Source organism: Chroicocephalus ridibundus, chromosome 3 (genome assembly GCF_963924245.1).
Source record: "Chroicocephalus ridibundus chromosome 3, bChrRid1.1, whole genome shotgun sequence".
Classification (NCBI taxonomy): domain Eukaryota; kingdom Metazoa; phylum Chordata; class Aves; order Charadriiformes; family Laridae; genus Chroicocephalus; species Chroicocephalus ridibundus.
Genome location: NC_086286.1, coordinates 32528660 through 32541146, shown reverse-complemented (window position 1 = coordinate 32541146; position 12487 = coordinate 32528660). Strand labels below are relative to the sequence as shown.

The 12487-nt window shown below is 41.6% G+C and overlaps 1 protein-coding gene across 6 annotated transcripts in view; it reads right to left on the bottom strand.

Moving 5' to 3' along the window:
* TTC7A (tetratricopeptide repeat domain 7A) overlaps positions 1 to 12487 on the bottom strand; it is a 188847-nt gene that overhangs the window by 156226 nt on the left and 20134 nt on the right. For 5 of the 6 annotated variants that reach the window (XR_010070258.1, XR_010070259.1, XR_010070260.1 and 2 more), the window contains 3 exons: positions 10964 to 11094; positions 9124 to 9245; positions 1668 to 1746 (listed from right to left, as the gene is read on the bottom strand). Coding sequence is in view for 1 of the 6 variants with exons in the window: in XM_063328651.1 (XP_063184721.1) it covers positions 1668 to 1746; positions 9124 to 9245; positions 10964 to 11094 (332 nt within the window). In the remaining 5 variants the exon portion in view is untranslated. Of the gene's footprint in view, positions 1 to 1667; positions 1747 to 6784; positions 6821 to 9123; positions 9246 to 10963; positions 11095 to 12487 lie in introns of those variants that run through there. The other variant, XR_010070262.1, reaches the window with a different exon arrangement.

The window sequence follows — 12487 nt, the reverse complement described above, 5'->3', positions numbered from 1 at the left end:
AGCCTTTCAAAAGGCAAGCAGGAAATACTTTTAGTGTCTTTGATTTTAACATACAGTACAGTAGCTGTGTAAATTAGCCTCATTCTTATTTTGAATAAGACCAAACAAACCAGAACAGGCCAAGGCACTGATTTATGTTATTACTGCCTTTGGCTAAAAAAAGCATCATTATGCTTGAAGAACACTGTGATCCCACAAATTAGGAAAAAAAAAAAAAAAAAAATCACGTGTTTCACTTTCATGCTTGAAAAACTTGTTTAATTAAGCACATTCCTCCCTTTGCCCTCTTGACAGCTCTTTAAAAATAAGTAAGAAAATGAAAATGCAACTTCCGGTAAAGTGGAAATCCCAGGAAAAACTATTGGATGAACACCTTCAGATTTCCCTGAGGGATGAAACCCCCATGGATGTTGTACAGCTCACCCCAGTTGCTCCAGGGACAGGAGCATTTGAGTGCCACATTCTGTCATGGTATAGGAACGGCAGATGGTTAGACTCATTTCAGCAAAATGATAAAACAGGCAAGGAAGAAAAATCCCCTGAACCCTGATCTCAATCTGGAAAAGGATGCAATCATTTGAGCATGACAATTATTTGTCACCTCTTCTAATTCCCTGCACAAACTTCCTCATACATCCGTATTCTCAATTAGGCATATAAGGTGATCCTAAGGCAACGACAAGATTCATTTCCAGAACAGAAGTTCCAAAATACACAGATGTGAGGAACCTAGGCAAAAAAGCAGTCAGGATACCCCTTCCATTCGCACTTTCATTTTATCTCTGCATTTGCACGTGAGCTAGAGACACAGTCAGTCCCTCCGTCGGAACCTGGCATCTCCAAAACGCCATGCAAATCCATGCCCACCTCCCATGCCGAACTTCCCTGGAAGTATACAACACACAAATCTGAACCAAGCACAAAGCCAGTTTAGTCATATCGATGTCAGTGCTTTTAGGGCTGCAAAGTTTTAATTCACACTCTCAAGACTGTTATATTTTTCATGCTGTTGACCTTGTCACCTCCTGAGTAACTTCAGGACAAGATCTCTTAAACGGGAGACAGGGAAGAACCAGTTAAAAGTCTAGGAAGTTAAACAGGCACATAAGTAACTTTCTCCATGATTTCTTTACCAGAGGCACTCAGGATAACAGGATGCAGCATGCCAACACCACCAACAAAAGTAAAAAATTAATATCACTCTGTACTGTATTGAAGGGAGTTTCACAGGAAGAACACTGAAGCACTTGAGTCTAAAAAACCACTGCTTGTTGCAAGAGCCAGAAGTCCTTAATGCTTCTACATGCAAATGCAAAAAGGTGTGCATGCACACCTGAAAAGCGAGAAAGAAAACAAGACATTAACACCTGAGGACAGCACTGTCAAACTAAATACATCCCTATTTCTACCAGGACTAGAAAATGCACTGAAAAAAACCCACCAAAAATAACCCACATGCCCAGGTCTGAAGTCTCGGAGGTTTTAATTGTGCAGGTAGTGCATCACTTGATGCATCACTTCAAAAAGTTTAAAAAAAAAAAAAAAAAAAAAGCAGCAATCCATCAAGTGAGGACAAATACATTTTTGTCCTACTGCACTGGTTAAAGAAACAGAATTCCTGCACAGCAGATTACCCCACCTTCCCATCTCCCACTCATTCCCCTTACCATTTTTAAGGTCTGAGTAGCTTTTGTTTCCACAGTCCGTAGAATTTCTCGCAGACTCCTCATTCCTTTCACAATATTTCTATGGGGAAGGCAGGAAAAAAAAAAAAATCATAAAAAAACCCCAAAAAACAGCACATTGGAGACAAAATATTTTTATGATGCACCAAAGCTTGGCAACAAACTTGACATTCCAACAAACCAATGAAACAATCACTAATACTGAGTGTGCAGTAGCGAGACAAGTCACTCTGAGGCACAGATAGGACAATGGCACCGAGCGAGGCAGCGACTGTAGCATGCCTACTCCAGATGGCTTCCTAGGAGAAGATCACATTCACATTTGACGAACAGAGGGGACATTTGGAAGCCTTTCATAGCTCGTATTTATAAAGCAGATGCTTCTTCTTAAAAGCATCCACATCTCCTCTTCATACACCCAGATTGTACTTGTTTGAATTACATTGAGCTTACGTGATGCTTTTAAATGACGATTCCTTTTAGGTGGTGCTTAAATGCCTTGTGTCTGATGATCCAGACACATGATGAAATTACAGTGGTTTAAACAGTTTATTATCAGGCAGCTAAGTTGCAGTAACTGTCTGCAAGCACAGCTTAACCTGCAATCAATAAAAGAGGGTTAGGCTAAAAAAAAAAAAAAATCATATTAGTCTGCATACGCCATATGCAATTGAACATTACTCTGCATACACCATAAGCAATTAAAGCAGACTAGTTCCCAAATGGTATCGTAATCATGTGTCTGAGCACTAAGAAAGATGCAGAGAGGAAAGATCAAACACTGGACATACTAGTTAACACATTTGCAGCCTATAAGCTCTTCAAGGCTAAGGACATGGCCCTACCACCACAGTAACTACAAAATGGTTCAGCTCATTTTCATTGCAGGATGGAAGCTACCCAAAGAAACACAAACTATCAGAAGAAGAGCAATGCTGTACTGAAATAAAGACAACCAGATAAGCAGTTATACTGGTACATTAACTGCCACTTCAGCTTATTCCAGGAGAATTTTCTGTGCAGATGAAACCTAGATTTCATTTTAAAAAAAAAAAATATTAAAAAAAAGCCATGCAACACAGCAACCTTCTCTGTCAATCTGATTAAATTTTGAAGGTAAGCAGTACAGACTGTGCTTGTGCCCATTTCATGAACTGCAAGCCTTCTTGCACTCCAGAATCAATGGCAAACATTTGAATAAAAAAAGAAAAATATATATTTTCTGGGAGGAGGGGAAAATAAATAAAGTGTGATCATGTTTACCGTGAATATTGGCTACGTAAAATGCTGCCCTAAAGCTTATGGTCACCAAGTCACAGAATGCAAATATGTGTGATGTTACTCCCAATCAAAAATCACCTCAAAATTTTAAGCTTTGAGGTAATCTGTAGATTACCTACTTGTGGGTAATCTATAGACAAGCAACAAAATAAAGCAAGAGCAAAAACACTGGAGACTTGCCCCTGTGGAGAAAGTCAGAATCTGCCTTTCTTTTTTCCCTTCCACTATCTCTTAAGTAAAAGATGTGCTTTGAATTTATCAAGGGGAAAAAGCTCAAGGAAGGTTTTGGAAGTTGGGCTTTAATGCTTTAGCAGGCTCTCCAATTACAGGGTCAAAACGTCTTGTGCTTTTCTGTCGGTCTACGAAAGAATATACCCACAAAGATGTAGTTCTGGACCTTAAACTGAGGAAAGCAGTAAACCACGTGGGGATATTCATGCACATGAGCAGTCACACCAAATCTGGCAGAACTGTTCACATGCTATTTATTATCAGACAGTCAAAAAATCAGTAAATTCCCTCATCTAAATAAAATGCAGCTGCCCAACTGCTCTCCCAGTTACTGAAAACTACTGGCATTTCTTGTGCTTCCTTGGGCTCCTTAAGAAGCTGGACAGAAGAGTTATGGCATATAACAGTTCTACAACATTTTCAAAAATGTATATGTTTAGATTTCTTATTATGATAATGGTATTTGTCTTGATAAAGTGTCAATTCCATTAACTAGCATCACAAAGAAGATTAGTGACCACTTGCAAAGCCAATTAATTCCACATTTGGGACATACATAAGAGATGAAAAACCTGGAGAACGTGCTAAAAAGAGACAGTTTTGTTCCCAGAGAACTCAACACCATTTCAGTTCCACTTTTTAGACAAGGCCATGAACGAAGTTAAGCTTCATGGAAGAAACACCTTGGTCTGCAGGAAGCGGGGAAGCGAGAGGAAAAGAAAGCGATATTGACACACTGAAGTGAATGAAAGAATAAATGGCAGATCTCTGCCCATCTGCAAGTAGTCAGGCTTGAAACCATGACTCGCATGACAAATGCCTAGGAACACCTTGAACAGAAGACAGGAGTGCAAAATGGGCAGCACAGGAGGAGCACCCAGCACCCACCACCTCCCAGACAGGTGCTTGTGTGGTCAGGGTCTCTCAGAGAGCACCTGCTCCAGGCGCCAAGCTCTCAACTCCGAAACATGCAAAGCAGCTGACAACAATACCAGTTCTACAGAAATGAAGATTTGGTTTGGCAGCTTTTATATTTTGAACTTTATGAACATTACTGAGCCATGACAGGAGACAGAGCACACCTGCCAGCAGTCTGCAAACATACCTCACTACAGGAGTTTGTCTTTCCACTCTACTGTTCCAAGCCAGGAGGCCATCTGAGCACACATTTCATTTTAAGTGTATGAATTGCTCTACTCAATGATAAGGAACTTACCGTTCCATTAATAGATGTCCTTCATATACTAAACGTGCACGTGAAGAGATTTTTTTTTTTTAAATTAGAACCTGAAGAAGTTAACAAAAAGAAAAGTATGTATTTGAACAGAACTAAGTGTATGTAGATGAGTGGATGAGGATGCAAACAAAGCTTCTGGCAATCCATGGTGAATCCATTTGATCTTGTCTAGATCAGAAACTAAGCAATCTCGAGGACAGAAGACTATCTAGAAATCCCAGATACTGTTGCCTCAAGCCATAGCATCATAAGTGAACATCAGATCATGGAAATTAAATGAGTTGGAAGAGTCCATAGGCCGCTACTGCACTGCTAAGATGCCAGAAAAAGAAATGAGGCAGAACAGGAAGGGAAAAAGCACATGGTCATTGAACTGCTTTGGTTTTAGCCACAAAAGTGGCAAGAGAGGCATTTAAAAAAAAAAACATGATTAAATGTGGTTTAGGATTCAATTATAGCTCATCTCATAAAGAGGAATACAGAAAATCATGGGCACAAACTGTGACAAAGAGCACCTTGAGTCCCGTCAGCCCAGCTTGGCATGAAAATCTGTTTTGTTTGCACAAGTACCAGGTTAATAGAGGGTAATTAGTTACCAGTCCATGAATCAAAGCAGTTGTATCACATTTATGTCATATTGGTTTGATTAACACTACACAAAATTTAAACATACAATAAAATAAGACATACACTGTCTTTATGCAAATTGCTGGGAAAAATATTGATAATAAACCAAGAGTGGACAGCGGTCACCGAGATCTGCAAAGACAGTCCCCCAACAACATGGGAACCAGAAGGTCATGTTCTTATCCCCCCTCATTAACCGTTAAAACAGTTAGCCACTGACAGATGGAAGAGACCATCTCGAGATCACTACCTGGCAGTTTGCAGAGGCACCCCTCCAGGGGAAAGTGGTAGCTGGAGCACACAAACAGCAAATACACCATTGCCTCTGCCCACCTCCTTTTGCATCTTCGCATCTCGCCCAGGTTTCTAAAAGGTTATATTCTCTCCTTAAACAACCGCTCAATGCATAGGCCCAAAACGCACCTGAAGAAGTAAGCCTCAGGTTCTCAGATTCAGTGAATGAAGATACAAGCCAAGTAACTACAACAAAGCACATCAGAGTTTCCTAGTGGCAGCCTGTCTAACAGAATTGGGGCGCTCAAAAAAACCCCAATACGAAACAAAAGCTTAGCACTTATCTAGATTCACCCAGTAGGCAGTGTCCTGGATAAGGCGCAAGACTGTGAGGACTGAAGAGGAGATAAATGAGGAGAAAGTCCACATAAATTCCTCAGAAGAGATTAACAGACTGGCAGAGACTGTCCTGCCTGCCTTTGGACATTAGATTCTACTGTGAAACAACACATACATGAAGTTACTCTCAAAGTGCCCTTGCAACAGAAGCCTACAAAATTTCAAAGAGGAAACTGAGCACTCTAGAAAACTGACAGGAGGAGGGAAGAGAAAGAGTTGTGTAAGCTTTCCCTACAAAGCATTTTCATCAGGGTTTTCCAAAGCAATTTAGGTCCTAACTTGAGGGATCATAAGGAAATCTAATTTCTAGGAAGTGTTTAGTATTTATTATTCAGAAATTAATTTTCTTCAAAAGCATCCCATCTAGAGTTTCCAAATCCGACCACATCCTCTAGAAATCTCTGACTTTGTCTTGCCTGTAAAAGTCCACACATACTTCAAGTGCCATTACGAGAGCAGCATACATATAACCATTTCTTCACACAGGTGAAGTCAGTTTGCCCAAAGAAAATACCAAAAGCATCTTAACCAAAACCCCCCTAGCAGTATAAAGTAGTAATACCTGTTCAATACTCTAAAAGGAAAGGCAGTAAGAAATGAACCTAAACTTTCTGCATCAGAAAAAAAACCCCAAACCCCAGTGCAGATGCTAACATGAAAGACAACCGGCTGCCTCCTACAGCACGACAGCATCTGCCTGCTTATATTCTGCATCCACAGCGTCAACATTGCTCACTGAAAGAATAAAAGAAAGCTTTCTTGGGAGGCACCAGGGCAAACAATTGCAGGAAAAGTGTCTTCAGCAACACAATATTTTTAAGTAAACATCTTATTAAAAGCATCTGCACAAGTCTTGCACAGCTGCAAGACTTGCTGGGTCTTACAGCTGTCAGCTCAACATCTGAAAGGGAGACCAGACCTTTCTTTTGTACTGGTGCTGTCTTTCCCCTGCACACTGCAAGAGAAAAGGGGATCCCTGATCATGCTCCGAGAGGATCATGCCTGTTCCTGCCAGCAGGAACAAAAGCATGACAACATCATGGATATCCCTTAGCTCTTCTCCCTGGCAAGACAAGAATACAGCACTCACCATTTCTTTTGTACACTTGTGCTGCTGGGGAAGGACATCCCACCTGATAGGACCTACCCCGCTGACAGCTTGAGCATTCATCATCCAAGGCTTATTTCCTACCTGAACACACTGGAAGCAATAAGGAGAACAAAACCGTTTCTTTGAGCTGTTCAATATTGAGTGGAGAAATTTATTACACACATGAAGCATCCAAAAAAGCTTCTTCCCACTTCCCTCCTCTTTGATTAATATATCCCAATGCTGCTTATGCCCTCTCGTGGCAGAAACCACACATTAAGACGAGCTGGGGGGGGGGCAGAGACAAGCTGTGGAGTCCCACCGGGTTCCTTCCTCCCCCACCAGACCTTTCATTTCCCTGGCTGGTGTTTCTCACTTGCACTGGAGGAGGCGAGGAGCATGTGGGGCTCCTCTTCTGAGCCAGCCACAGGAGCTCCATCGTACCGACTGGGATGTTCTTTCATCAGGAGACAGCTACAGAGAACATTTTGCTGCTATTGCAGCAAGTCAGCTTATAATCAAAGCACTGCAAAATGTATTTTGATTCCAAGTTGTTTTCCTGTAGGGGTTTTTGTGGGTTGTTTTGTGTTGTGGGCTTGTTTTGTTTTGTTTTTTTTTAAGGCCATCATCAAAATAATGTGGGAAGAGAGCAAGCAGGGCCCAGAGTTATAGCTGAAACAACCCACTGGATATACTGAACTGATGAAGACTGAATTTAAAACATTGATGAATAAAATGAACATGAGTGGGTTTGATATTCAAAAGGTGCCTAGAGGACATCGGTGCCACATGTTCTAAATGACATTTTATTTTGTTACATAGTTAATGAGCTTACTGACAAGACCTGAGCTTTTTGTTCACCATGAAAATGTCAAAAGGCCAGGAAAGCATACACTGTGCCACAGCTGGTCAACCACCACCTCACCCAGGAAAACCACATACCTGTCCTCTCCTGCCAAGGTGATACTGAGACTGCACGTTGTAAGTCCATATTTTCTTTACACTTAAACTTGTACTCACCTGAATAAAGGGGTCATTTCACAACATTCCGGTTTCGTGTATTTGTCTCTGGGTTAAACAAGGCCTACCTGAAGGCACCTCTCACGGATATGCCTATGAGCACAGCTTCACTGTATATGCAGGCTTTTAATGAAAGAACGTGGAACATAGAGGCTATTGACAGTTGCCTTTAAAGTCATTCTTGGGGGATATGAAAAACGAGCAAAAAAGCCCTAAGCAAGGAGCAACCCCTCTTCTTTCAGAGTCAAAAAATGGTACCAATTTTCTACAGACGAATTTAAACTGATTTTTGCTGGGATTTTTTTCCCTAGTTTTCTTCCTTTGAATCTCCCCTCATTTTTTGCTTTCTTCTCCATTTTATTCAGCAGGAAAAGGAGGAGGAGTGAAGAAAACGAGAGAAAATATCTTTGGCAGGGGGTGAAGGTAAAAAAACAGCCAAAATGAAATACTTTCAAGGACGGTTTGCTTTCAAAAGCTTATAAAACTTTGACCAGCAATACTACACAGAGCAGCCAGAAATTCAGTATCTGATTCCTTGAGAACAAATGGGATAATATGGTGCAAGAACAGGACTAGGGAACAAGTACTGTTTACACACGGTGAAGAGACACTCTCCCTACACAGCAATCTCTCCATCAGCTCAGAGCTGATTATGTTTTGAAGACATGGCCTGTTTTAGGGAACAATGTGCCCTCACTGATGGCCTTTGGAAGTGGGCATTTACAATGTCTTTTTTATTGTTCTTGAGAAGGTTTTCCTCAGGTGAAATTCACTGTTGGCTTGCAGACACCAACTCCTCTTGCCCTTCCAAGGTTCACTGGGAGCTGTATTTCAGAGGCACAATAAATACCCTGGAGCAGCACTGTTCCCGCATGCAGTCTCTCTAGTAAAACCATACAGATTTGAGGTATCAATCGGGACATTTAAGACCTTAAATAAACAAACAAACAACAGAAACTACCCTTAAGACTTCACTGAGCTCTAAACGAGGCCCTGTGGCTGAACATTTTAAAAGCACACAGCAGTGTAAATTCCACTCTCTCTTTACGGTCAAACTCCCCTCATCTCCACAGGGAACAGAGCTGAGTCAGGACAACAAAATTGTTCTACTCCACCCTACTTGTGGGTCTGGAAAAATAAGGCTTAGGACTCTTAGGAGAGACAGACAAATAGAAGGGAGTGAAGGACACTGAGGGGACTCGAAGTGAGCCAGCAGCAAAAGAGTCACAACAGAATGCATACAAAGAAATAAGCCTTCATTTGTTCTGAAGCAAAACATGCAACATTATCTATTTTTATTAACATCTGCATTCACCTACCCCTTCTTTAAATGAGTCACATAGGCACTCTGTAGAGCTGCTTCCAGGAAGAAGGAAAGTTCAAACTCAGAGTAAGTCAAGTTGCTGCCTTTGATACTCCTTGAATGTGTGTTGTTTAAGGTCTGTGAGGGGAGGAAAGAAATACCTGGGATTACAGACAACTGTTTGTACTAGGCAGTTCCTCATGAGCCAGAGACATCTCCAACAATAAAATGTTAGCTTCCGCCATCAGATTCTTCCTCAGACCACTTGAAAACTTACCTTCATTAGCTATTCAAAAACCTTTCAAAGTCAACTTTAAAATAAATAATGCACAATACACAAATAAATACAGTGACTTCCATGAAAGAGTCTACATGCAATATGAGTTTTGAAACACCACCCCTTATTACTTTCCAACCTTTAATAAAGTAAGTAGAAAGCTACACATTAATACCAAGGGCTTCAGAAGTACTAGTCCAACCACACAGATGCAGCATCTTGCACAAAAATATTAATGCAATGTTTGAATAGGTATGTCTACCTTAACATAACATAAATATTTGTTAAGAGTTAGTAAGCTATCAGGAGTCCTGATGGAAGAATCTTAGCCTTTCCTCTGTTTCTCCTACCAAACCCTTCTTGCTTTTGCTTCCTTACTGGTAACAAACAGTTTTCATTGCTAAAGTTGCCCTGTGTGGACTCTCCGAAGCCAGGTTTTACATCCAGGATTGGAGAAGGCCTATGGACTTCTAGTACATCTATCAGTAATCCTGCATCCTTGTCTCTGTGTCCAGAAGACGAATGAATTACCGTTCAAACTATTTCCCTTCTTTGAAGGCACAAGCTGTAAGTATAAACATTTACATTCCCCAGTACTGGCAGGTACTCATCCTTCCACAGGGGGAAGGACAGTACCTAATTTTAAATAAAAAAGCCTTCAGCTTTTTTTTCCTCCAAACAGATAGACGAGACAACTTTTTAGCTTGCTTTCTTAATGAATTTTTATCTATGCACTAAGCTATTTTTTTTCTTGCTTTAATGCAATTAAAACCAAAACCTGGAACAGACACACCTTTGCTGCTGAGAAGAGCAGAAACATCTGGTCAGACGGTCAAAGGCTGTTAAGTTACAGAAGAGCAGGTAACATGCATTGCCATCATTGGTGCTGGTGTCAAGCATAACGTGTGGCAAAGGAAGGGCATGGAAGCACAGGGTGTGCCCTGTTAAACTCAGCTAGGCGAAATTACAGAGATAGAGACCACTAAGCATGTGCCCAGCAAATCAGTGGCACATATTACAGCTCAGTGGAGGGCTCACAGTACTCATCTTACTTGGCATCCCAGCCAACCACTGACTGAGCAGCTACTTGCTACTGATGATCTAGGTTCCTCCAGTTTCACTTGGAGAAGGAGAAGCACTGGCAGTTCAACCACTATAGCTGACCCAAAAAGGGTACTGTGAACTCGCTAGGGATCTCAATATCCACTACTGTGTATCATTTACATGGCAGATATGTAAAATGTCTTAGGTTCCTTCATGCTGGCACTTGCCATGCAAACTTTGTAGTCCCTCTTTAGTAAGAGCTAAACTTGAGATACAACCTGAGCATATCTGAAGCATCCAGTGCTTTACCACAGGCAAAACTGGTTTCCAATCCTCATTCTCAAAGGAAACAGGCAGAGCCCAGCTAAACCGCTGTTTTGCAACTGCTTATAATGAGACACCTCACTCCTTCCAACTTGTTCTCATACTCCTTATTGTCTATGATCACTTGGCATTTCCCCACCATTTTTGCTCTCAAACCCCTGGATATTCCACCCAGGCCACCAGGTAACACCCTGAGCATGTTTTTTCTTACCTTTTCAAGCTCCTGCAAGTATACCTGGGCAACGACACACGCTGTCTCAAAACAAGCCATGACTTCCTGCTCCCTTTCACACAGTCGAGCACGTGAGGCAACTGAGTTGGTTGAGCGCTCCAGGGACAGACCTGCAAAACGGCAACACCTTCTTTAACTGGAGCCCACGAACAGAAGTATGGCCGTGTTAGTCCTTCATTTACCAGCTGACAGGAAAGTTTTTCCATAGGTGGGTTTCCCCCTTGTTTTAGTGACTTTCAGGAAAAGACCCCCAGGAAAATAAAATTCCTACACATGCAAGGCATTTTTGTCATGCTGCTCTAACACACGGTGCCACTGCACGCTTCTACAGTGCCTTTCAAACACTTTACGAAGAAAGGACATACATCCCCCTGGCCGGGATGAGCAAGCAGAGAAACTAAGGCCTGTATTTCCAACGGCAGTTATAAATTTTGGGTGCTTCAATGCAAGTGCTGTTTCAGAAACACCCTGGCACTGGATTTGAGAATTTCTAAGCATCCACTATTCCAAGTGAAGCTTTCAATAAGCAGCAGTTTTGAGGGGGAAAAAACAAACTGGAAAATGATACCAAAACAAAGTCGGAAAATCTGAAGCCTCTTGGAAAATCTGAGCACATGCAAATTGCACATGGACACACAGCAAGCTCTTAGCAAGGCACAAGAGGCTCTTACCCACAAGATCACCCTTTTTTCCAAAGAAAGGAAAAAAACCCTGGGTTTTGTACTACTGAAACTCGTTCTTGTATCATCATCCAAACCCACAAAAAGCATGTTAATTGAAGACCCACAGCTATCGTCCCTACATGAAAATCTTTTATTATCAGATCCTTGTCTGCCATCACACTATGGTATCCTTTATCTCTCTAAATCTATTTGGAGAGGCTACACAATCACATACCCATTTTACTCTGATCAGTGTAGGTTCTTATGCCACAGTGGATCTCTACAATATACCACTATTTGGAAACTCATGTCTTCTAAACCAGGCACTGATGCCCAGTAGCCCAACACAGGTTGTAAAAAGTTCAGCACATACTTCCCAATAGATTTTATATATAACACCACTCCCTAATACCAGTGAAAAACACGTAAGATGTAACAAAAAATCCTAGTGTTCCTGACACAGATCCACAGAGATGATGAAAGAAGAAAGAGTTCAGCTGTCTGAACAGCCTCTCCAAGGAAGCAATTTAGACTGCTGTAGCATATGGCAAAGGATCCTTCTCCACGTGAGGAGCCACCGCACATACGAAGAGCCATGCTTTCCTGGGCTCCCACAACCCCAGGAGACACAGCACCTCCACACAGCTCATTTCAGGAGTCTGACAAATTGCTGTGAGGTGGCGATGGGGGTCCAGGTTTCCCCATGATGAACGACCCAGTATGAGCACTCACGTTGGAGGAGTCTGAGGTTCCTAGGCAGTGTTAGCTTTGTTTACTTCTCATGTTCAATGTTTCTGTTTTGTCCCCTTGGTTACTCTGCTAGGAGTTTTCCTATCTCACA